Source organism: Microcaecilia unicolor, chromosome 1 (assembly GCF_901765095.1).
Source record: "Microcaecilia unicolor chromosome 1, aMicUni1.1, whole genome shotgun sequence".
Taxonomy (NCBI): domain Eukaryota; kingdom Metazoa; phylum Chordata; class Amphibia; order Gymnophiona; family Siphonopidae; genus Microcaecilia; species Microcaecilia unicolor.
In genome coordinates, this window is record NC_044031.1 from 36,163,412 (window position 1) to 36,190,523 (window position 27,112).

At 45.0% G+C, this 27,112-nt stretch overlaps 1 protein-coding gene across 1 annotated transcript; it reads left to right on the forward strand.

Annotated features, from left to right (window-relative positions):
- The first annotated feature begins 4,626 nt into the window (after positions 1–4,626).
- On the forward strand, positions 4,627–27,097 carry LOC115464872 (gastrula zinc finger protein XlCGF57.1-like). Its single transcript, XM_030195236.1, has 4 exons — positions 4,627–4,855; positions 5,492–5,618; positions 23,265–23,384; positions 24,913–27,097. The coding sequence occupies exons 1-4, from the start codon at positions 4,832–4,834 to the stop codon at positions 26,325–26,327; spliced, it is 1,686 nt and encodes a 561-aa protein (XP_030051096.1). The 5' UTR covers positions 4,627–4,831; the 3' UTR covers positions 26,328–27,097.
- The last annotated feature ends 15 nt before the right edge of the window (positions 27,098–27,112 follow it).

Sequence of the window (27,112 nt, forward strand, 5' to 3'; positions counted from 1 at the left end):
TATCAGAGTCTGGCCTCAAGACCAACTCAGTAAGGAATCACCTTAGTGCGATTAGTGCTTACCATTATTGTGTGGAAGGTAAAGCCATCTCTGGAGAGCCTTTAGTCGTTCGATTTATGAGAGGCTTGCTTTTGTCAAAGCCCCCTATCAAGCCTCCTACAGTGTCATGGGATCTCAACGTCGTCCTCACCCAGCTGATGAAACCTCCTTTTGAGCCACTGAATTCCTGCCATCTGAAGTACTTGACCTGGAAGGTCATTTTCTTGGTGGCAGTTACTTCAGCTCGTAGGGTCAGTGAGCTTCAAGCCCTAGTAGCTCATGCTCCATATACCAAATTTCATCATAACAGAGTAGTGCTCCGCACCCACCCAAAGTTCCTGCCGAAGGTGGTGTCGGAGTTCCATCTTAACCAGTCAATTGTCTTGCCAACATTCTTCCCCAGGCCGCATACCCGCCCTGCTGAACGTCAGTTGCACACATTGGACTGCAAGAGAGCATTGGCCTTCTACTTGGAGCGGACACAGCCCCACAGACAGTCCGCCCAATTGTTTGTTTCTTTCGACCCTAACAGGCTAGGGGTCGCTGTCGGGAAACGCACCATCTCCAATTGGCTAGCAGATTGCATTTCCTTCACTTACGCCCAGGCTGGGCTGGCTCTTGAGGGTCATGTCACGGCTCATAGTGTTAGAGCCATGGCAGCGTCGGTGGCCCACTTGAAGTCAGCCACTATTGAAGAGATTTGCACGGCTGCGACGTGGTCATCTGTCCACACATTCACATCACATTACTGCCTCCAGCAGGATACCCGACGCGACAGTCGGTTCGGGCAGTCGGTGCTGCAGAATCTGTTTGGGGTGTAAATCCAACTCCACCCTCCAGGACCCGAATTTATTCTGGTCAGGCTGCACTCTCAGTTAGTTGTTCTTCGTAGGTCAATTTTCTGTTGTTCCCTCGCCGTTGCGAGGTTCAATTGACCTGGGTTCTTGTTTTGAGTGAGCCTGAGAGCTAGGGATACCCCAGTCGTGAGAACAAGCAGCCTGCTTGTCCTCGGAGAAAGTGAATGATACATACCTGTAGCAGGTGTTCTCCGAGGACAGCAGGCTGATTGTTCTCACCTACCCTCCCTCCTCCCCTTTGGAGTTGTGTGTTTCATCTTTTGCTAGTCATTCAACTGGCGGGAGCGGTCGCGCACGGGCGGGAAGACGGCCGCGCATGCGCGGTGGGCGTGCCCTGCGTGCCGACCATCCCGCGAAGCTTTTTTCCGGTTGGTGGGGGCTGCCGCGGACGTCACCCCAGTCGTGAGAACAATCAGCCTGCTGTCCTCGGAGAACACCTGCTACAGGTATGTATCATTCACTATATGGTGGGCCTACAGAAGTATACTCCATCCCTAAAGAGTTCCTTTCTACCAGGGCATAAGTTATTTTGCAATTATGTTAAATGAAAAAGCAATATATTTGCATATTTCTCACACCATTCTACTACCATTATTTGAAGGTTTTCATATGGCAAAATGTTGTTAATAGTTATCTCTTGAATATATTGGCATGCATTATATTTGTGTTGTTGGAATGTTCTTCCATGCTATCTATTATGGCATTGTTTGTATTGTACTGACATATTTCCAAGTTTACCTCATGTATTGTATTTTATTTATTTTGAAGTTTGCTCACACCTTTTTCAGTAGTAGCTCAAGGTGAGTTACATTCAGGTACTCTGGATATTTCTCTGTCCCAGGAGAGCTCACAATCTAAGTTTGTACCTGAGGCAATGGAGGGTTAAGTGACTTGCCCAAGATCACAAGGAGCAGCAGCGGGATTTGAACCAGCCACCTCTGGATTGCAAGACTGGTGCTCTAACCACTCCTCCACTTGCAACATTTTGTGTAGAATCTCCAATAGTAGCAACATTCCATGTTCCACTGCACTAACCACTAGGCTACTCCTCCACTAGCAACACTCCATGTAGAAGCCTGCCATGCAGGATGTCAGACTCACAGAAACAGAAGCCCGTGCGGCTGATCTGCAAGGGCAGGCCCATTCCTGTTGAATCTCAAATAATTTATTTAGATTTTGCTCACACCTTTTTCAGTAGTAGCTCAAGGTGAGTTACATTCAGGTACTCTGGATATTTCTCTGTCCCAGGAGAGCTCACAATCTAAGTTTGTACCTGAGGCAATGGAGGGTTAAGTGACTTGCCCAAGATCACAAGGAGCAGCAGCAGGATTTGAACCAGCCACCTCTGGATTGCAAGACTGGTGCTCTAACCACTAGGCCACTCCTCCACTCAGCAACATTCTGTGTAGAATCACCAATAATAGCAAAGTTCAATGTTCCACTGCAGTGACCACTGGGCTACTCCTCCACTAGCAACATTCCATGTAGAAGCCTGCCCTTGTGCCGCACAGGCTTCTGTTTCTGTGAGTCTGACATCCTGCACGTATGTGCAGGATGTCAGACTCACAGAAACAGAAGCCTGTGCGGCTGATCTACAAGGGCAGGCTTCTACATTGCTAGTGGAATAGCAACATTCCATGTAGAATCTCAAATAGTAGCAACAGAATCTCAAATAATTTATTTGGTTTCAGTAGTAGCTCAAGGTGAGTTACATTCAGGTACGCTGGTTATTTCTCTGTCCCAGGAGGGCTCACAGTCTAAGTTTATACCTGAGGCAATGGAGGGTTAAGTGACTTACCCAGGATCACAAGGAGCAGCAGTGGGATTTGAACCAGCCACCTCTGGGTTACAAGAGCGGTGCTCTAACCACTAGGCCACTCCTCCACTTGTTATTCTTTAGGGTTCTACATGGAATGTTGCCACTCTTTGAGATTCTGCATGGAATCTTGTCACTCTTTAGGATTCCAGAATCATTGCTGAGCTGCAAGCGCAGGCTTCTGGTTCTGTGAGTCTGACGTGCAGGACGTCAGACTCACAGAAACAGAAGCCTGCGCAGCCACGTTGCCAGGTACACTGGATATTTCTCTGTCCCAGGAGGGCTCACAATCTGTTTGTACCTGAGGCAATGGAGGGTTAAGTGACTTGTCCAAGATCACAAGGAACAGCCACCTCTGGATTGCAAGACTGGTGCTCTAACCACTAGGCCACTCCTCCACTTGTTATTCTTTAGGCTTCTACATGGAATGTTGCTACTCTTTGAGATTCTGCATGGAATCTTGTCACTCTTTAGGATTCCAGAATCATTGCTGAGCTGCAAGCGCAGGCTTCTGGTTCTGTGAGTCTGACGTGCAGGACGTCAGACTCATAGAAACAGAAGCCTGCGCAGCCACGTTGCCAGGTACACTGGATATTTCTCTGTCCTAGGAGGGCTCACAATCTAAGTTTGTACCTGAGGCAATGGAGGGTTAAGTGACTTGCCCAAGATCACAAGAAACACCAGTGGGATTTGACCTGGCCACCTCTGGATTGCAAGACTGGTGCTCTAACCACTAGGCCACTCCTCCACTTGTTATTCTTTAGGCTTCTACATGGAATGTTGCTACTCTTAGATTCTGCATGGAATCTTGTCACTCTTTAGGATTCCAGAGTTGTTGCTGATCTGCACGCGCAGGCTTCTGGTTCTGTGAGTCACAGAAACAGAAGCCTGCGCAGCCACGTTGCCAGGTACACTGGATATTTCTCTGTCCTAGGAGGGCTCATAATCTAAGTTTGTACCTGAGGCAATGGAGGGTTAAGTGACTTGCCCAAAATCACAAGGAACAGCAGTGGGATTTGAAGCAGTCACCTCTGGATTGAAAGACCGGTGCTCTAACCACTAGGCCACTCCTCCACTTGTTATTCTTTAGGGTTCTACATGGAATGTTGCCACTCTTTGAGATTCTGCATGGAATCTTGTCACGCTTTAGGATTCCAGAATCGTTGCTGATCTGCAAGCGCAGGCTTCTGGTTCTGTGAGTCGTGCAGGACGTCAGACTCACACAAAACAGAAGCCTGCGCAGCCACGTTGCCAGGTACACTGGATATTTCTCTGTCTCAGGAGGGCTCACAATCTAAGTTTGTACCTGAGGCAATGGAGGGTTAAGTGACTTGCCCAAGATCACAAGAAACAGCAGTGGGATTTGACCTGGCCACCTCTGGATTGCAAGACTGGTGCTCTAACCACTAGGCCACTCCTCCACTTGTTATTCTTTAGGCTTCTACATGGAATGTTGCTACTCTTTGAGATTCTGCATGGAATCTTGTCACTCTTTAGGATTCCAGAGTTGTTGCTGAGCTGCAATCGCAGGCTTCACAGAAACAGAAGCCTGCGCAGCCACGTTGCCAGGTACACTGGATATTTCTCTGTCCCAGGAGGGCTCATAATCTAAGTTTGTACCTGAGGCAATGGAGGGTTAAGTGACTTGCCCAAGATCACAAGGAGCAGACCGGGAGGTTCTGCAATCACATAATTTTCGGCAGTAAAAAGTCTGCACTGCAGTGAGTTAAGAAGCAGTTAAAACAATTAACTGGCAAATAAGGAGCCAGCACTCAAAACAAAGCCAGCTGCGGGTGAGAAGGGAAGCAGCTGCCTAATACGGTTTAGGACAGGGAATCCGACCGGAACGTCTGGTTTTTTTTGTTTTTTAATCGCGCGCTCCCTGCGTGTGACGTCATCAATGTGCGTCCGCATGGCTGGAGAAGAGGACAGAGCAGGAAGTCTGTTGTTTATAGCCTCATCGTCTTGTCCTCTGTTATTTATTTATTTATTTTAATTCGCAGATTAAAAGCAAATTACAGCTTCGGATCTCCCCGGACGACTGCAAGAGGCAAACAATCAGCGCTTTCCTAGCAAAGAATTGTCAGATCCTGTCTAAACGTGCAAAGCAGACTGCGAAATGCCTGTGGGAGCTTCTGCTCAGGTAATGACCCCCAACCTCCTGCCCCTCTCTATATAAATATGTTTGTATAAATACTGAGGACTGAGAAGCTACAAAGGGAATTTCAAATGGCTAATTCAACGTTGATATCGTTTACATGCCTACGTAACAACTTCATTAAAGTTCTGGAAACTTAGCAGGATGTGGGCCTCGGCTTCATAACCGCGCAGTCTCCTTCCAGTTGAGGTTGGCTTGCGTGGGGCAATGCAATACTGGCAGAACTGTTCTGTGCTTTCTTCTCTCATGTCACTGGCATGGGTCAGAAGTAGCATGGAGGAGCTGCATAAGCTAAAGGGACACTGAACATGTATAGGGCTGCCTTCTCTCTTCTCTTACGCTTCATGTTCAAAGCAGAATGGTGGAAGTGTGCTGTGGGACCAAGTAGTGTCCGCATGTTGAGAGTTTCCATGGCCCATACTGTTGCTGGTTCAGGAGAGCTTTAGTAAAACAAAATAAATAAGAAGCTCTTTAGGGACATGAAAGTAACTACTATAACTTTAACTAGTTAGAAAGATGTAAGCTAAATCCTAATCTCTGCCCTGCTGAACCCCAGTGCTGGGAGATTTCCTCATAGATGTGATGCAAAAGATGCTGAGTGTGGAGGGGTTTGTGTTTCAGAACCCAGTAACCTTTGAGGACATCGTCATCTATTTCTCCCAGGAGGAGTGGGAGGATCTAGAAGAATGGCAGAAGGAGCTGTACAAGGATGTGATGAAGGAGAATTATAAGATCCTGATCTCGCTGGGTAAGGGAGAATTTTATATTTGTTATCAGTAGTCCTGTGTCATCATAACAAGCACAATTTGTGTTGTGTCTGCTGCATGCAGATTTTTCTTTTGCTTGCTCATCATGATTTTTCTTTTGCTTGTTCATCGTGGCTATCCTGAATTCCTTCAAATAGGTGGTAAATAAATCCTAATAAATGAATAAAAATTAAAGCTTCTTGAGAAACTTAGTGAACTCGGATTCAGAGGTTCTGTGCTCAGCTGGTTAGTGAACCGGAGTTACTGCGTTTTCAAGAATGGAGTTCGTTCTAAACCATGGCTTTGTGTGGAGACCCTCAGGAGTCACCACTCTTCCCTTTGTTATCCAATTTATTTATGTCGGATCTGGCCGCCATTTCTTTGCCTGCAGATACATTTCTTTGTTCATATGCTGATGATATCTTTGTTGTGGCTCCTGTTCATAATGATCAGCTTTGTACTTTTCAGATTATTGAACAGTGTATATCTAGGATTAAGATTTAGGTTGATGGTCGCCTTCTTTAGCTGAATTCAGACAAGACAAGTTGTGGTTTAGTAATTTTTTGACTGATATACCCAATATGGTTACTTTGTCTGACAGCGTGTCCAAGAAGCCCATGTGCTAGGGGTCTTTTTGGACTCTACATTAACTTTTGAGAGACAAATTAATGATGTAGTCAAAAAAAGTGTTTTTTTTTTAAGTTAAGGCAGCTTAGATCTATATGCTCCAATTTCCATGAAAAGGATTTTACTCTGGTCGAACAGGCTATGACTTTATCAGTTCTTGATTATTACAATTCTATTTACCTCAGTCTATCTCAGAAATTGTTATTTAAATAGTAATGACTCCAAAACACAGCTGCAAGGCTGATTTTTAGTTGCACCAGATATGATGGTATGTTTTCTTTTTGGTGAAGTCTTGTCACTGGCTGCCTTTACATGCTAGAGTATTATTTATGTTTAAGTATTTGTATTAAGGCACCAAATGAGCAAATCACAGGTATCAAAAGCATGATCACAGAGATTCAAACTTACCCTTGAGAGCCAAGTAAACTCCGTAATAAAGAAAATGTTCTACACAATGTGGAAACTTAAACGATTAAAACCTTTCTTCCTGAGAGAGATCTTTCGGAACTTAATACAATCAATGGTCCTAAGCCATGCAGATTACTGCAACAGAATCTACGCGGGATGCAAAGAACAACTCACAAAAAAACTCCAGACCACCCAAAACACAGCAGCCAAGCTGATTTTTGGTAAAACATAATTCGAAAGTGCTAAACCCCTCCGAGAAAAGCTGCACTGGCTCCCAATCAAAGAAAGGATCATCTTCAAAATCTGCACTTTGGTCCACAAAATTATCTATGTTGTAATCCCAGGATACATGACAGACCTCATAGATCTACCAACCAGAAACAGAATCGGATCATCACGATCATACATTACCCAAATTGCAAAGGACTTAAATACAAAGCAACTTACGCATCCTGCTTCTCCTACATAAGCGCACAACTATGGAATGGACTCCCAAAAGCTGTGAAAACAATCCATAACCACCTAAACTTCAGGAAATCACTAAAAACCAACCTCTTCAAAAAGGGTTACCCCACCGATCCACCGTAAATCCCCACACCCAGCAACACAGCATTACCAATGCTCGTACTGGACAATATACAGTCTTCATTCCCTCGACCCTCATGATGCTGGATACACACTTACCTCATTTGACCACAACATAGCAACCCGCAAACAAATGTTACTCCATCCCGAACAGCCACCCAGCGATTCTCCATGCTCCCCTGCCCCCCCCTCCAGTCACCCAGTGATTCATCTCGCTCTCTTGATTATCTCCGTCGAAGCAGTGGTGTTATTGAAAGCCATGCCCGTCTCCAGCCTTCCCTTCGAGTTCGTTCCCGCCTCCCTCAGAGTCCTGCCTTCTGACGTCATTTCATCTTTCGGCGAGGGCGGGACTCTGAGGGAACGAACTCAAGGGACGGCTACAGACGGGCAGGGCTTTCAATGATGCGGCTGCTTCGACGGAGGTAATCAAGACAGCGAGATGAATCGCTGGGTGGCTGGAGGGGGGGGCAGGGGACAGAGGAGAATCGCTGGGTGGCTGGAGGGGGGGGGGGCAGGGGAGAGAGGAGAATCCATACTACTACTACTACTACTACTATTTAGCATTTCTATAGTGCTACAAGGCATACAAAGCGCTGCACAAACATAGAAGAAAGACAGTCCCTGCTCAAAGAGCTTACAATCTAATACTCTCTGGGTGGGGGGGGGGGGCAGGGGAAAGAGGAGAATCACACACATGAGGGTCACGTGATGCCTGCTACTTGAGAAGACACGGGAGGACGAGGCTCCGCGCCTACCCACCCCAAACTTGCTATATTACAGGTTAAAACTTAACGACGAATACCACAAAAACTACCCAAGCAGCGAGAAAGCACGGGTGAAAGCTGAGGAAGCGCCAAGGGCGGAATGCCCCCGAAATCACATAAAAAAACGACGACCTCTGAGAAACACGAGCCAGGCAAGATGGCGGAACATCGAACAGCACAGAGCATGCCTGCCGCGGTGGGTGCAGACTGGGCGCAGGAAATCTCCCGCTCGGTGTCCGCTGCTCTGGAAGATAAACTGAACAAATTGCAGTCGGCGGTGGACGAAATCAATGAAAAATTCGACTCCCATGCAGCACGACTTACCGCCGTGGAGAGCAGGCTGTCCGCAAGGGAGGAAGAAGCCCAACACGCTGCCACGCGGTTGGAGACGCTCCAAAAAGAACTGGAAGAAATGAAAGAGAGAGTCGAGGAGCAGGAAAATCGCTCCCGACGAAACAACCTGCGGGTGACCGGACTGCCAGAAACGGTGCCCGACAAAGACTTATATGATCTCTTCTCCAAATGGCTGCCTGAACACCTGGGCCTGGAAGAGAGCCAGAGCCATTATGCATGCGACAGAGCCCATCGGATTGGGAATCGGGGAGACAACAACTCCAGACCCCGCATAGCGATTGCGCACTTCGTGAACTGGCAGGCAAAGGAAAAGATATTGAAGGCTTCGAGAGGCAAGGAGGGATTACAATATGAGGGCCGCCGCTTATTATTATTTAATGATTATTCGACGCGAGTGGCGCTACTAAGGAAAGCTATGGCACCTACCTGCACTGCACTCTACAAGAAGGGGGTGCGATTTGCCCTGATATACCCAGCCAAGTTGAAAATATGGACTGATGGAAAGACTATTATTCTTAATGATGCAGCTACGGCAAAAGAATATATGAGCAAACTTAATCAGCTGGAAGCATCGAGGCCTAAGGACCCAGAGTAAAATGGCCAGGAGGATATGAACAGATAAAAGCGCTACTTGCTTGGTGGTGTTTTACATTAAAGGATATGAACTTAATGTACTCCAGTGTCACTGCCAAGAAAGGCAAGAGTTGGTTTTGAGCGCCTCTCCCTTCCTCAGCAAGATTGGAAGATCTGGCGGTGGGGAGGAAAACTGCGATGAGCACGTGCAACATGTTACAGGGAGAGGTGAAAACATTATAGATAATACATAAACTGTAAAGCCTTTCTTGGTTAAGTTGGTTGGACATAATTTTAAAACTGGAGATGGGCAGCCGTAGTGCCTTTAAGACACTGTGGACTATCGGGAACATACCTGTAGTGGGCAATGGGTAAATATTTGTTACGACATAGTTACTAGAGGGGTGGGGGAGGGGGGCTTCGGATATCCTCGGGTTGGACTGAGTAGGTGAAGGATGTGGGGGAAGAACATGGTAAAAGGGAGGGAGGGACGAAGGGGGGGGGAACGGGAGGGGGGGGGTGTGAGTGTGTGAATGAGAACGAATTAGAAGGGGGAGGGGAAGGGAAGGAAAGGATAAGAATTGAAAGAAAGGCCTCGGCAGATGAGGATGCATGGAAAATGGGAGATCAGGGATATGAAGGGATTCAGGTGAATAATGGGAAGAAGCAGAAGAGATATGGGAAATATAATTGGACTGATGATACGATTAAAACCCTGCAGGTCGGGCTGGGAGACTGGCAGGGTACAACACACAATGAGCTGGGTTATTACGCACACCTATTGTTAGTATGGGAAGTTTGAAAATTATTACGCTTAATGTGGATGGCCTACACTCACCCATTAAGAGAAATAAAATTCTCTCATGGTTGAAGAGAGAAAAAGCTGATATTGCATATCTACAAGAAACCCATCTCACGGCTTCAGAACACCAAAAGCTGAAACGGGGATGGGTTGGAGAGATTGGGTACTCAGCATATAACTCCAGACAGAGAGGAGTAGCAATTCTAATTCATAAACAAATCCCATTTCACTGCCATAAAGTGATTCAAGATAAAGAGGGTAGATATGTGTTAGTTATGGGTGAATTATGGGGACAGCAAATTCTTCTTTGTAACATATATGGACCCAATGTATACTCCCATAGGTTCTTCTCTGATCTTGTGGCTAGAGTGATTCCTTACTCCAATTATCAGGTTATAATAGGAGGGGATTTTAACACAGTAGCGGACCCCACTAATGACTGTAAACCCAAGAAAACGAGGGTGCGAAGCTGGGAAGACAGGGGAATACCCTTCGTGATGTCTCAGTTGGGGTTGGTAGATATTTGGCGACTCCTACACCCCCAGGATGGGGAATATACATTTTATTCACACCCACATAAGATATATTCGAGACTAGACTACTTACTGGTGGCGCCCTCTTTGGTCCCAAAAATTGTAAAAGCAGATATAGTGGATAGTGCACTTAGTGATCACTCGGCAGTTTCGGTGGCGGTTTCCTTTGCGGCGGAGCCGGGCGAGAGGGTGTGGCGGCTTCCCCCCTACCTTTACCAGGATAAAGAGTTTAGAGAATTTCTGCGTCTTAAATGGTTAGAATATCAGACACATAATAACACGCCAGAAGTTAGTGCTAGTACATACTGGGAGGCATCCAAAGCAGTCATGAGGGGATATATCATTGCATATATGGCGGGTAAGAAGAAGCAAAGAGAGGCAGACTTGCTGCGGCTCTCGCAGGAATACCATCATATAAGGAGGGCACATATGCAGACTATAAATGATACACACAAGGTGCAACTGACCCAACTCAAAAAACAAATTGATGATATATTGCATGCGAGAGCAGAGAGGGATATATACTATCAGCGGTTTAAATTGTTTAAATGGGGTAGCAAAGCGGGAAGGTTGTTAGCAAACCTAGTGAGGCCTCCACGTAAAAAGCAATTAATCTTTTCCATAAAGAACGCTAGAGGAGAGGTATTTACCACTGAGGCCCAAATTATGCAACAATTTGTTCAATATTATAGCTCTCTATACAAGGAACGGGAATACAATCCTGTGCAATCGGCGGCTTTCTTTCAAGGGCTGCGGTTGCCAAAACTGGCAGGAGAACAACTGGATCTTTTAAATGGGCCCGTAACAGAGAAAGAAATCCGGTCCAGTATAAAAGCGCTGAAACTTACAAAGGCGCCAGGGCCAGATGGGTTTGGCCCTGAATACTATCGAATATTGAGTGACCTGGTAGCACCACCATTACAAATATGGTTTAACGGCATTGTGGGAGAGGGCCTGACCATACAACATAATGAAGCACATGTGGTGCTGTTGCCAAAACCCGGTAAAGACGTGGAACAAGTGGGCTCATACCGACCAATATCCTTGTTAAACCAAGATATTAAGATTTTAGCGGCTGTCTTGGCTAGGCGTTTGAATCAAGTGCTGCCCGAACTCATCCATGAGGATCAAGTGGGCTTTGTGCCGGGTCGTCATGGCTCCATGAATATAATGCGAGCTTTGATGGCCATTCACAAATTCCGTGGAGAGGGGGGACTAGAAGTTATAGCTGGGCTCGATATGGAGAAGGCCTTTGACAGCATATCTTGGCGATACCTATTTGAGACCCTGGGACATTTTGGGATATCAGGCCCAGTGGTGTCTTGGATTGAGGCTCTCTATAGAAACCCCGTGGCCCGGTTAATGGTAAATGGGAAGCTCACAGAGAGGTTTCCTCTGGGTAGAGGCACCAGACAGGGATGCCCCCTATCCCCAATCCTCTTTTTATTGGCAGTTGAACCACTGGCCATAAGAATACGTAGTACAACACAAATACGGGGGATCCAAGTACGAAACAGGGAGCTTAGGCTTAATTTATTTGCTGATGACATTCTTCTATACTTGGCAAATGGCCCCAGAGATTTGCCTAGGGCACTCGAGTTAATTAGAGAATTCGGAGATATATCGGGACTGAGAGTGAACTGTGCCAAGTCAGAGCTGCTCCCGTTGTCGGGAATAGAAGGAGATCCTGGGATGGAGGGATTACCCATAACACCAGTCAAAGGAGCAATGAGATACTTGGGGGTCTTCCTTAGTACCAACGCAAAACTTTTTTATAAGAAAAATGTAATTAATCAGATAGAGAACATTAGGCAACTGTGTGTTAGGTGGAAAGACCTACCACTCTCCTTGATGGGCAGGGTAGCTTTGGTCAAAATGATCCTTCTCCCAAAAATTCTCTACCCTTTACAGGCAGCACCTATATGGGTGTTAAGAAAAGAAGAGCGACTGTTTCGATCAATTCTTAGGAACTTTGTTTGGAGAGGGAAGGGGGCAAGGATAAGCCAGGTTAAACTCTCCCTCAGGAGAGAGAGGGGTGGATTGGGCCTACCAGATCTTCGCATGTATAATGTTGCAGCGCTAATGCGCTTTATTTATGAAGGAATCATAGGCCAGCAGAGATACCTACCAGAACGAGGGATGGAGATCTGGAGTAGACCTTGGTCCTTTATTAATTTAATCCATGGGGGCCCCAGTGGTGACATCAACATTACCGATAGGAGAGAACTTCTGGAACCCATGCGGAGAGCTTGGGGGTGGTGGAGGAAGCGTCAACAGAGAACACCAGAGGTCTCACCCTTCATGAATCTGGTGGGTAATGCAGCATTCCCACCCGGAATGGGTAGAACAGCATTTGACACATGGAGGGATAATGGATGTAGGATTTTGGGCCAATTACTGGAAAATGACACAGACATTTTTGACACATTTGACCGGGTGAAGGAAAAATGGGAATTGACGAATAAAAACTTGTTACAATACCTCCAGGCCAGACACTACTGGACTACCATAAGATTGAAGCATGGGGAGGCGTGGACGTGGGGCCCACTAGACAAAATCCTTCTCAAAATTCCATGTCAGTTAAACAATTTATCGACCTGGTACAGGGTGCTAAATGAACATAGACGGGAAGAGGAAATGAGGATATTGATGGCCAAATGGAACGCAGAACTGGGCACCGACTACACTGAGCAAACATTTCAGAAGTTGTTCGTGACACTTTATGGCATGGTCAAGGCAGCCGATTTACAGGAGACGCAGTACAAGATATTACATAGGGCACACATTTCCAGGGCGAAAGGGGCAAGGATAGGATTATGGACTGATGCTCGGTGTATTAAATGCCAGGGGGCGGAGGGGACGCTGCTGCACTCTTTTCTGGAATGCCCGGCTCTGGTGCTGTGGAATGAAGCTATACAGCTGCTCAATAAGGTAGTGCAGAAAACATTAGAATGGGATTATGCCACTTTACTGCTTGGAGAACAATCACTCTTAATTGGCCAGGGTTTAACTCAACCATACAGGAGACTGGTGTATGTCTCCCTCCTGCTGGTTAAAAAAACAGTATTGCAATTCTGGGGTGCTGCAGAGGGCGCACTAGGAGTGGTATGGAAAATAAAAATGAAAGAGGTAGGCACACATGAGAAGCAAATTTACTCCAAGGCTAACAAACCAGAGACTCGCAAGTATGCCACGCTGTGGGAAGAATGTTTACAATTACTCACCTGAAACTGGAGGGGATACGGGGAGAAGGAGCATGCAGGGATGAATGGGGGAGGGGGGAGGGAGGGTATGGAAGGTGAGAAGTGGAATGGAATATATGATAGAATGCAAGGTAGGATGGCTGGGGGGATTAAATAATAAACTGCAAGGCAGGCTGTGTCAGAGACTTTTGAAAAGACATAACAGCTGAATGTAAATTTGGAATGACGATTTTGAACTGTATATTGAGCAGAGTTGCTGTATTTTGTACTCACAACTTGTTATTGCGTGAATAAAAATATATTAAAAAAAAAAGAATCACACACATACTCTCTCACAGACACACTCGCACCCAGTCTCACTCTCTCTCTCTGTCACACACACACATTCACTCTCTCTCACACAGTCACTCTCAAACACACTCTCTTAAACATACACACTCTGTGGAAAACCTTGCTAACGCCCGTTTCATTTGTGTCAGAAACGGGCCTTTTTTTACTAGTGTTTAATAAGTCTTTCTTTTCTTGACCAGACATTTCCAAAGAATTCTCAGAGATTTTCTTATTAGGTAAGTAGTATATACGATTTATCAGTGGAATTGTTTCCAGAGTAAATTTCAAAACTTCAAGCAAATATTTCTTAAATAATTCCAAAAGGGGTAATGCCCGGAGATTTTGGGAAATTCAGAAAGTGGAGATTTAATCTACGATAATTTTCTATCTGTTCAATCTTACGATGTGATATCATTTTATCTTTTACCACCATTGCAGAACAATCTTGTAAGTTCTTTACATCTTCTTTAATTGTATTCACTTGTGTTAAATTCCGTCTTTATTGCTACTAAGGAATTTGATAAAGTATCAACAGTACTCACTAAAGTCGAAACTTCAGTTGTAGATTTAGCCACTGTATTATCCAACTGCTGGAGAGCTTCCCAGATAGTTTTCAGCGTTACTGACTCTGACTGTTTTAATGGTGTAACACGCTCAGTCGAAGCACAAAGAGGCTTCAGACCTCCCAATGGTCCCGTATTTTCAATTCCTTGATCCGGAGGACTTCCTCCAACTTCTTCGAGTTCAGAAGGCCTCCACTGAGACACTGGTCCTTCGGGGAGAGGTGGAGGGTTGAGCGCCGGGGGAGAAAGGGTGACATCTAGCCCCGTCTCCGGGATCTCCTCCTCCCCGGAGCAATAGCAGGGATCTTCCTGGCGTAGTGAGTAGGAGCTCTCATTTCAAACCTCTCAATGGATTTGCTGCTGAAGTGAGGAGGTTCTGGCCATCGAGGGACCGGCCTAGCCAACGACTGTTCTTACTGTGAATGCTTTATATATATTAGAGAAAAAGGCCCGTTTCTGTTAGAAATTAAATGGGCGCTAGCAAGGTAATCTGATTTTGCCATGAATGTTTTTAATGGAAGTGTTTTTAGATATTTCCTGTGATGCTAATGAATAATTTCCCAGATTGTTGTGTGTGTGAGAGATACATTGATAGTCTGATTGTGATTGAGAGAGTAGTGAGAGTGTGTGAGATGGAGAGTGTGTCTCACAGATCCAGTGTGTGTGTGTCACATAGATAATGTGTATGTGTGACCGTGAGTGACTGTGTGAGAGAGAGAGAGAGTGATTGAGTGTGGCCATCCATCCCTATCCTGCAATCTCCCTGTTTGCCCTGTCCAAGACAGTTTTTTGTTTTTGTTTTTAAATTCTTCCCTTGTATCACCTTCAAACTGTTTTTTTTTTTTTGTTTCCTTTCTGGAAAGTATAACTGTTCAGCGCTGTTCCTAAGAGTGCATCCATCCATGTCCTGCAGTATTCTTCTATTCCCTGCCCTCCATTTTTTTTTTTGTGTACCTGGTCAGCGCTGATGCACAGAGTACTTAGGTCGCGCCAATAGTGTGTTTCACATTTGACAGTTGAAACGCTGCTCACTAAGTTACTGTATTCTGCGCTGTATTCGCCGTTTGTTTTGAATTTTGGCAGCTTCTGTGAAGAGCAGTGCGTGAGCGAGTAGTATGTTAGTGTGCACATCAGCGCGACGTCAAGGGCACTCACGCGTGATGTACGGGGGGCGGGACTGCTGAACTGGAGATGGTGGTGCGAACTCGTCGTGCCTGTGCTTGAGACGCGTCGCAGTTTCCCAGGCAACACGGTGACGTCACCGAAAGGCTTCAGACATTACGAACTGGCTTCAACTTCCTGGCAGTCAGCTTCAGACCGTTGGAGGTGCAAATTATTATTAGTAGATATATGTGTGTGTGTGTATGTATATATATATATATATATACACACACACACACACACAATTCTATTCTAGGTTCAGTGCTAAATATTGGTTGCACTGTAATCACTACTTCCAATAAGCAACCGTTGCAATTAAAATACAAATCTTTATTAAATATCCAATATAAAAATATTCCGTAATATATAACCTCTCGTATGAGGAAGAAAGGCTAAAGAGGTTAGGGCTCAAGAGATGGATGAGGGGAGATATGATTGAGGTCTACAAAATCATGAATGGTGTAGAACAAGCAGAAGTAAATCAATTTTTTACTCATTCCAAAAATACAAAGACTAGGGGACACTCGAGGAAGTTACATGGAAATACTTTTAAAACAAATAGGAGGAAATATTTTTTCACTCAACGAATAAGCTTTGGAATTCTTTGCCGGAGGATGTGGTAACAGCGATTAGCATATCTGGGTTTAAAAAAGGTTTGGACAGGTTCTTGGCGGAAAAGTCCATAGTCTGCTATTGAGACAGACTGGGATTGGTAGCATGGTTTCTGCCAGGTACTTGTGATGTACTGGGCTAGATGGACCACTGGTCTGATCCAGTATGGCAACTCTTATGTTCTTAGGATTTATTTACTGCCTTTTTGAAGAATTCACTCAAGGCGGCATACAGCAAGAATAAGTCAAAGATAAGCAATAGACAATTACAGCAGTAAAGATATTGAAATTACAAAATAGTATGCTACGTTACAATGTCAACACAATACTTGATAAAACATTTTAATATCATAAGGTGTAAGCAAAAAATGGACCATATAGATAGATAAGATGGAGTAAGAAAAGAATAGGGTTAATTTAAGAAAGTTACACATGAGGTTAGAAAGGTTCTTGAATATTATTAGCTAGGGTTGGAGTGCAGCTGGTGTCCTTCCTTGTGTTAGCAAGTTAGTTACATCTTCCATTAAAGGCGTGGTTGAAGAGCCAAGCTTTCACCTGCTTCCTGAAGTAGTGATAGTCTTGTGTTAAGCAAAGCCTTTCAGGGACTGCATTCCAGAGTGTGGGGACTACTCCGAAGAAGGTTCGCTTGCGGGTATCATATCATGTGATGTCCTTCGGAGAGGGTGTGGTTAGGGATGCTCCTTGAGAGAACTTTGGTGACCTTGAAAGTTCAAGTACTCTGGACCATTTCCTTTAAGGGTCTTGAAGATCAAACAGATTTAGCTCTGTATTGTACTGGTAACCAGTGACATTTTTGCAAAACTGGTGTGCTGTGGTCATGTCGCTTTCCAACCTTCTTTTAGTTTTGCTGCAGCATTCTGTATTAATTGGAGCTGGTGCAGACCCTTTGTAGTCAGACCACAGTAGAGTGCATTACAGTAATCCAGTCTTGATGTTGTCAAGGCATACACAACTGAGACAAGACTTGCCTTCACAATGTAAGGAGAGAGGCAATGTAGTTGTCGTAGTTGATAGAAGCATCTCTTGAAGGTTGCTTGGATTTGGGGGATCAGAGTATATGTTGAATCCAGCTGGCTTCCAAGGTTCCTGACTTGTGATTTGAGAGGGAGTTCATCCTCCCCATAAGAGATTTTGATGTCCGGTAAGTGTCCACTTGTGTTAGGGACCCATAGATGTATATAAACAAATATACTCCATAAATAATGAGTTCTGTAGCTATGGAAATGAAGCTGATAATTTTTCATACTGTTCAGAGCAGGGCATGGACTATACCAGTTGCATAAAGAAGGTTGATATGATTTTCTGAAGTATTCTGAGCTGTGCTCTGTAAATAGAGGATATGACTCTATCTAGTCGCAAGTTGGTGAACATTTTTGTATTAGAATTTTTTGAAAGGACTAAGCGTTTGTGAAACAAATACAGGGTGGAGGAAGTGACGTCACCGGCGGAATGGCTGCCTGAAGACAGAGCTCCGAGTGACCCACAGGGAAAAAACAGAAATAATACCCGACGCGAACGCGGGAACTCTCCATAAAAACCGCTAAATATCACTGCTTACTTTAACGGGTCGAACAGCTGTGTCGAACGCGAAGTGCAGAAGTGGATCTTTCGCGATTCGCCTTCCCGGGTGCGGGGACAGCAAGAGCGGCGAACAAAATGGCGGCCGCGGCGCACACCCAAGAACAGCAAATGGCAAGCACATCGACTGCAGAGCCCCAGAGAGAAGATATGGAAGCGGAAATTTCGGAGGAGGACCAATGGCCTGACTGGAAACAATGGCTACAAGAAATCAAAGTGGACTTGAAAGCCATGTGGGGCGATCTGGCAACTTTAGGAACAGATCTCAGAGGGGAAATACGAGAGCTGGGGGCCCGACTAGAAGATACGGAGACCCGGTTGGATTCCCACGATGACACACTGAACACACTTGACCAACAAGTGGGAGACTTGCAGACCTCCCAACAGCAAATCCTGGATAAACTGGAGGATTTAGAAAATCGCAGCCGGAGATGCAATCTGCGCTTTAGGGGCCTGCCTGAGACACCAACATACTCAAATTGTGAGGACACGATTCAGAGGCTAGTACGGGATCTACTGGCTACGAGCGGAACCCAGTTGGAACAATCAGCGATCCATCTAGAGCGGGCTCACAGAGCGCTCGGAACTCCGCGAACGAATCTACCCAAAGATATCATTGTGTGCTTCAAAGATTATAAGCTGAAGGAACAAGTGGCAAACATAGCGCGCCAGACCCCAAACTTTAAATGGGATTCGTATGAAATAGAAATATACCAAGATCTGGCGGCAGCCACTCTAAAGCGCAGAGCGGATTTAAAGCCAGTCACCAAGCGATTACAAGAGATGGGTATCCGATACAGATGGAGACACCCCTTCGCGCTGATCTTCTACAAGGAGGGAAAGATGCAACAAATCCGATCTTTGATGGAGGCCAAGGAGATTTTGCCAGAAGAAAACTTGGGAGAGTCACTAAAGGCACTGAAACCACCACAAAGAAGATCGGATGCTCCCCCAAAATGGCAGAGAGCGGGGAAGGGAACACGACGCCTACAGCGGCAGCAATCGGCTGCTAAGATAACCTGACTTTGCCCTTAATCAACCTACTAAGAGACATGACTATAAGACTGTTGGGCACAGGACACTGCTTGACGTAAAGTCAGGAAAAAAGGTTTGAAATAGTTTGCAAAAGTTAATAGAGTTATACAAAGTGAGGCACTGTATAAATATTGTTGGGTTATAGTTTTTACAAAAATGCCAGTCGAGGATTGTTAATTAATACAATGAAACCTGTGGGGGCACTTGAGAGGCACCATCCGCCTTTCACTTTCTCCTTACACTACCCACGTTTCTTAACGCGGGCAGCTACAGAATTTTTGGGGGGAAGATGGGGAGGGAGGGAGGGGAAGAAGATGGGATGGGTGGGAGGGGGGAGGGAAGAGGGGAACAAAAGGGAGAGAGTGAATACTGTGAGGAGCGTGACCATGACTCGAAAGCAAGGGAGAGAGTCACAGGAGGGGACACTCAATTTAAGCAACCTATACGATTATCTTGGATAACTCATGGCTGAATTAAATTTTCTACTGCTTAATGCACGAGGGTTGAATATTCCTAGAAAACGGCAGCTCCTGTTCAGGGAGCTACTCCGCCTTCGGACGGATGTGGCCCTGATACAGGAAACACATCTCCTACCTAGGCATGAACACTTGTGTCAACATAAGAAATTCCCTGGTATATACTTTGCATCCAATAGGGATAATGTCAAAAATAAAGGGGTATTAATAGCATTTAACGGAGCTAAGCCCTGGAAGATACAAAAAATTGTTAAAGATAAAGGGGGACGTTACATCTTAGTGATTTTTTCCTTAGCAGAGCAGGTATATACAGTAGTTAATATTTATGCACCTAATGCAGATCAGGGATCTTTTTTTTGTGAGCTAGACCAGATAATCCTACAACACTTAGAGGGCTCATTACTGATAGGAGGGGACTTTAATCTAACGCTACAGCCCCATTTAGACAACTCCTCACGACATACAGGATATGGCCAAAGAGATAGGGTGGCGCTACAAGAATTTATTGAGCGCTGGCACCTGGTCGATTTCTGGCGACAGGCAAACCATACCAAACGCAGCTATTCCTATTTCTCGACAGTGCACCAGTCTTCATCGAGGATAGACTTCTGGCTGGGAGAGGCTGCAATGCAGGGGCTTATAGGTTCACAGCAAATCCTACCCCGTACATGGACAGATCACTCCCCCATATTATTACAACTAATCCTTCCTAAGACCCGACGAGAAAACGGGGGCTGGCGACTAGATGATACTTTGCTCCAAGAGCCCGCTAACATACTCAGCCTGGAGCGACATATTAAGGAATACATTCAGTTCAATGACACTGGGGAAGTGACTCCTATAGTACTTTGGGAGAGCTTCAAAGCAGTCATGCGCGGACATCTGATAGCATTAAAAGCCCACATAGGGAGAACAAAGAGAGCCAAAGAAGCCGAACTGCGGGGACAACTGGGGAAGGCGGAAACCGCACTTCACCGAGATGGGCCCCGGCCGGCAGTGGAGATTATCGATCAAATACATAGACTGCGAAAACAGATAAATGAGCTGGAACTGGCGGACTTGGCAGAAAAGCTTCAGCGGGTCCGCCAGTCCCACTTTGAATTTGGCAATAAAGCCAGCCGGCTTTTGGCTTATAAACTTAAACAAACTACACTCCGGAATGTGGTGGTGAGTCTAAAAGATGAGGGAGGGATAGCACGCGTAGACCCCGAGTATATTGAGGCGGCATTTGGGGACTTTTATAAAACACTATATATGGCAGGGGAGGAGGTACCGGAAGAGGAAATGGAGGATTATTTTGCAGACATAGAACTCCCTAAACTAGCAGTTAGTGCAGATCAAGTCCTGTCACACCCATTTGAGCTAGAGGAGCTCCTGCGGGTTCTCAAGGAGCTTCCTATAGGTAAGGCGCCGGGGCCTGACGGATTCACCAACAAATTTTATAAGGTGTTTGGGGGAGTGTTGGCTCCACTGTTATTAAAGGTCTTCAATTCACTTGAATTTAGTCAGGAGCTCCCCCCCACATGGAATCAGGCTAACATTACAGTTATCCCTAAGCCGGGAAAAGACCCGCAATTATGTGCATCATACAGGCCGATTTCCTTGTTGGGGGTAGATTACAAGATCTTTACAAAAATTTTAGCGACCAGACTCCAGAGATACCTCCCAACACTAATTCATGAAGACCAAACGGGATTTGTACATGGAAGACAGACTTTTGATAACATCCGCAGGGCCCTCCACATGATACATCACACACAGGAACATAAACTTTCTATGTGCCTGCTATCCCTTGACGCAGAGAAGGCATTCGACCGGGTGAGTTGGCCTTTCCTGTTTACAGTCCTGGGTAGGATGGGTTTCACCGGGCGATTTACACACTGGCTTAAACTGATCTATAAGGCACCCTTAGCATCGATAAGGGTAAATGGGAGACTCTCCAAGCCATTTCAACTACATAGGGGGACCCGACAAGGCTGTGCGCTATCACCATTGCTCTTTGCGATAGTTATGGAGCCATTGGCTATTCAGATACGAACGCACCCTGATATCAGGGGACCACGGGTGGGGGGCCTGGAAACACGGGCGCTCCTCTTTGCGGATGACATACTACTTATGCTACGGGAGCCAGGACCCGCAATTCTAAAGATACAAGAGTTGCTCCAGTCGTATGGGAGAGTATCTGGCTTCAAGGTTAACCTAGACAAGTCAGAAGCGTTAGATATAAATATCCCAGCCCCACAAAAAACACAGTTGCAGACTACTTCCCCATTTCGATGGGCTGCACGACATATTAGATATCTGGGAGTCAATATTCCGAGGAGTTTAGATGAGCTATTCCAATCAAATTTCCCAGAAATGGTAAAAAAGCTCTTTGCAGAACTACATCGATGGGAGGGATTGACACTGTCTTGGAGTGGGAGGATCAATGCAGTTAAGATGGTTATATTACCTAGAATTTTGTATCTTTTTATGGCCCTGCCCATAGCCATCCCAGATAGATTTTTGCGAGGTCTACAGAACAAGGTATTTTCGTTTATTTGGAGAAAACGACCCCCGAGGGTGAAAAGAGAAATCCTGTATCAATCGAAAGAGAGGGGAGGGATGGGAGTTCCTTCCTTCACACACTACTTACAAGCAGCCCACCTTAGAGTAATAGCTACATGGCTTCAGGATACAGGGAAGGCCTGGACAAGGGTGGAACAAAAATGGATGGGACCTTTCCCGCTGCGAGCTATCCCCTGGTTATCACGGGAAGATTTAGGAGAAATAATCAAGGGAAGCCCGCCTATGATGCGCTGGCCTCTATTGACGTGGAGCAAGATTAGGGGACACTTTTTCCCGGGGCGAATATATTTTAGGCATATGTTCCTTCGCTTTGCTCCCCAGTTTAGACCGGGCAAACAAGATAAAGCTTTCCAGCGATGGGAGGAGATGGGGCTTTGTGAATTAGGCCAAATGTGGGAAACAGATAAGACGGTGCCATTCCAAGAATTATGCCAGGAGCATGGCCTCTCTCCCCTACAAGCTTTTCAGTACTATCAAGTGAAGGATTTTATAGCTCGCAGAGCACAGGATGAGTTAAAGCTACAAGAAACTAAATTAGAGGAGGGGATGATGAAGGGAGGAGGAAGGGGTAGCATCTCAAGAATATATAGGGCACTACTTCTACATGCTAACCCAGTGGAGCGATACCTATCAAGGTGGGAAACAGCCATGGGGGAAACCTACACAAAGCCCCAGTGGAAAGTAGCACTTAGATCTCTGCTAGCAGTCTCGGTGTCTAGTGCCTTGACTGAAAACGGTCACAAAATATTATACAACTGGTACTACACACCCCATCGCTTGGTTAAAATGTTTAAAACAGGGTCAGCTTTGTGTTGGAGGCAATGTGGAGAAGTGGGGGATATGATTCATGTGTGGTGGGCATGCAAGCATGCGCAGAAGTATTGGGGGGAGATATTGAAGTTTCTAGGTGAAGTTACAGGAGAGAACTACCAGATGAGAATGGACTACTGCTTACTCCATTTTAGACCTACAGGAATTCCTAATGCCATACACCGCTTTGCCGTACAACTATTCGTGGCCGCCAAATTGGTGCTGGCGGCGGCATGGAAGCAACCTACACTTCCGGAACAGCGGTCAGTGTTGCGGAAACTGGACTATATTCATCTGATGTCGAAATTGACAGCCTTACGCACTGGCCGGGTTCCGCAGTACCATAAAACGTGGAACCCTTATGAACAATGGTTAACCTCTCGGACACCCCAGATCGATGTGTCACATGGACAAGTCTAACGAGAATTGGTCACAAAACTTCCTAAGAGGAGGGACTACAATAGGGGAGGGAGGGTATTAGATGGAAACATGTTAGTTGAAAGAGGAACTCTAATTTCTGTACAAAGATAAAATGTGAATACTGTTATGTTTCTAATGGAAAATAATAAAACAAATTTGGGAAAAAAAAAAAAAGAAACAAATACAGGGTGACTATGGGAAATGTAATGCAGTGTGTTTATCCCAGGAGCAGGATCTGCAGATGTCACCCCTGATATTATATCCCACATTGAACGAGGAGAAGAGCCATACATCAGGAATGAGCTGGGATTAGAGAAAAGTGAGACTCGGAAAAGCAGCTGCTCAGGTGAGTCCACTAATCAGAGAGACTGGTGTAAAACTGTTGAGCTGAAGAGTGGACCTACAGAAACCCCTTCACCAGCTCCTCTTAAGTCTCTCACATCACTCATAGGCAGAGACCCCTCACAAGCTCCTCTGGAGAGCTCTGTAATTCAGAGATTTTCAACTTTTTTCCTCTCACGGCACACTTACATGGCACTAAAATTGTCAAGGCACACCCCCACATATGGTCCAGCATTTACCTTCTCTTCCCCCATCCGCACAAATAGTCCAGAATTTACCTTCTCTTCTTCCCACCCCCACAAATAGTTCAGCTGCTCTCCTTCCTGTTCCATTTCCAGCTGACGATCAGGCATCTCCCATTGCCTCTGAAATTCCCTACTGATTCAGTCACCTCTCTTGTCCCTCCCCCCTGTGTACCTCTTAAAATTTTTCTTGTCTCTAGCAGTCGGCAGCAGCGAGCAGCTATTCATACATCCTGCTCATGCCAACCCTACAGCCTTCTCTCTGATGCTTCCCTCCTACGCAGAAGCAGGAAATTACATCAGAGGTAAGGCTCCGGGGTTGGCGTGAGCAGGCTGAATGAATCGCTGCTAGAGTCGAGAAAACATCTGCTGCGGCACACTGGTTGAAAAATGTTCTAATTACTCGCAAGGTTTCTCGTAAGGCACTTTGTACATAGCTTAACCCAGTCGCTCAAAACCATAAATCCATCTTATCACCATGATAGGGGTAATTTCATAAGAGGATACCTCTTTGAAATGTTCAAATAATGCCTGTTTCATGCAGATAACATAGGTATCTATATTGTTATTACAAAATAGGCCGTCAGAACCATCCCCTATAGCACATGGAGTTAAACCTGCTCCAGAGAAAGTGTAAATTGTACTTGGCGTGCACCCGTGTATTTTATTGCAACTCCACCCCTACTGTGTCCAAGCTGTTCCTCTGGAAACACCTATGTGCTGCTCATGTGAAGGCTATGGACTTGTCTGCATTCCCCTGCACATTTATGATCGCCATTCCCTGAAGATAAAACCCCTCAGTGGGGTTTGTTTGGAAGCAGATAATGCGGGTCCCACCTAGACTGAGCAATCTAAGATTACTCAGAATGGTCTTCACAGTGGAGCTGTATCTGTTGGTGTTTGCCTCGGCACAAGAAGGTGAAGTGCTTTACTTACCTCTCCTGACTGTTCTTCCTATGCTGCCTTGGAACGGCAGAAGGAAGTAAGTCAATTTATTCGCAACAAGTTCCATTTTTTCACAGGTAAAGGCTCTAAAGCATAAGTTTCTTTGTTTCCTAAGACTTCTCAGAATGTTTTATACCTTACAGTATTCAAGTAAAGTGCCAGAGTCCAAATTAGATGTTCTGTTGTTTTCTTTTAACCACAAAATTCTCATGTCCTGTGCCAAAAAAAGAGAGCAGAGTGCAACAATTCTTTTAAATCCTGTGATAAAAAGCTTAGTCATGAGTGAAGCAGTATTGCATATCATTGTGTGTTTTCACCATATCTGTTTTCTCTTTTCTTATCCAGCAAAAGTTGCATCCAAGAATAGAAACACAGAGACACATTACTTGAAGCTCGGTGAGAATCTGGAAAGGAACAAGATTTCACCAGAAAGAGATGAAGAAGAAACCTCATGTTATGACAGGGGGAGACATGGCAGGAATCGATGCATCTCAGAGGAGAAACAAAATTCAACAGGAGACACAACTAGTGTGTGCGAGCATAGTGGCAGTAATACTTACACAGGCGAAAGGCAGAGAAATCAAACAGAACAAAACTTTGTACACGATGAATGTGGGATACTCCTTCTGAAATCACATGAGAGATCTGCTGTTGAAGAAAGACCATTTACATGTATACATAGTGGAAAAATCTTCCACCAGACACAGAGAAGGGAACAACAGCGAAACCGGCTAACAGAACAGACATGTTTATGTGACATATGTGGATTGTTGTTCAATGATCTTGTAACTTTGATATCACATCAGAGATGTCACATTGGAGAGAGACCGTTTTCACATACAGACAGTGGGAAAAACTTCATCCAGAATGGAGAATTACTTGAAAAAGTGAAAAACTACATAGAAGAGATGCCATTTACATGTTCTGAATGTGGGGACAGTTTCATTCGGAAGGTAAATTTAAGACAACACCAGACAATTCACACCCGAGAAAGGCTGTCTTCTTGCACGGAGTGTCGTAAAAGCTTTGAGAAGGACAGTTTCATAATGTTCCAGATGAGTTCCGCTAGTAAGAGACTGTTTTCATGTTCTGAGTGTGACAAAAGCTTCTGGCAAACTCTAGTGAAACCGTTTCAATGTATTGAATGTAAGAAACGTTTCTTTCTTGAAGAATCTTTAGTAACACACCAAAAAATACATGAGGACATGCAGATAAAAAAGAATATATTTTCATGTCCTGAATGTGGGATAAGGGTTTTTCGAGAAAAGGACCTAGAACTGCATCAAAACACACATACAGGGAAACCATTTACATGCGTTGAGTGTGATGAGACTTTCCCTCTGCTAGGAATACTGAAAACTCACCAAAAGACCCACAAAGGAGAAAAACCTTACACATGTTCTGAATGTAACAAGTGCTATAAGCAATTGTCACACCTGAAAAGGCATAAAAGGAGTCACACTGGAGAGAAACCGTTTTCGTGTTCTGAATGTAATACAAGTTTCAAGGACTCAACATCTCTGAAAATCCACAAAAGGCGCCATACAGGAGAGAAACCTTTTACGTGTATTGAGTGCAATAAAACCTTTACTCAGCTTGGAAACCTCAGAACACACCAAAGGATCCATACAGGAGAGAAACCGTTTACATGTTCTGAATGTAACAAAAGTTTTAATCAGTCATCATCGCTGAAAACCCACAAGATGGTCCACAGCAAGAATAAAAAGAATGGTGAAAACAGAGAAATGCAGCTTGATTAAAACAAAACTGGAATCCGTCATATATCTTGGATCATGGCCCTAAAAGAGTAGCGGAGAATGGAGAAATAATGATCATCTGGGACATTCTAATTCTAGTTGATGAAAAAAACACAAGCTTCATGCAAGGAAGTTGGAAATAGTCGTAAAAGAGATAAAACACCAGAGTGGCATTGATAATAAAGCTGTACAGAATATTCATTTGAAACTGACAGTATATGGTGAGAGAGAAGATCCTCAATTACCAAAAAATGTAATTTGAGATTAAGAAAATATAGTAGAAAGTTTATAGGAAATATTCACAATTGTATTAGGCACCACTGGCCTGATTAAAACGGATTCCCAAGTGCCCCTTGATATGTTGCCTATAATTATTATATCCTATGAACTCCTGAAGGAAGCCTACTTTGGCAGAATGCAATTACTTGAGTGAGTACTAGCAGTAAATTTGAGAGACTGAGGAAAAAAAATAACATACTCTGATTTAGCAGTGAGTTCATTACTATCGTGAGACAGTGCCCCAGAGAGAAACTATATTCGTGTACTTTGTGTGATAGGTTTCACTCTGTTTCTATACCTGAAAAGCATGGAAAAAGCCATTGGGAGATTAGTATTTTAAATATCTGACAGGGCTAAGGTTTATGTAAAGTTCAAGGCCAGCAAACAGGGCCCCATAACATAGGGGTCCCAAGCCTGCCTCAAGCTGAAGGAGTTGTAGGCTGAAGACCAGCTTTCGGGGCCACTGAATGTCTAACACCAGCCCTGGCAGCGTTTTATAGATATACTAG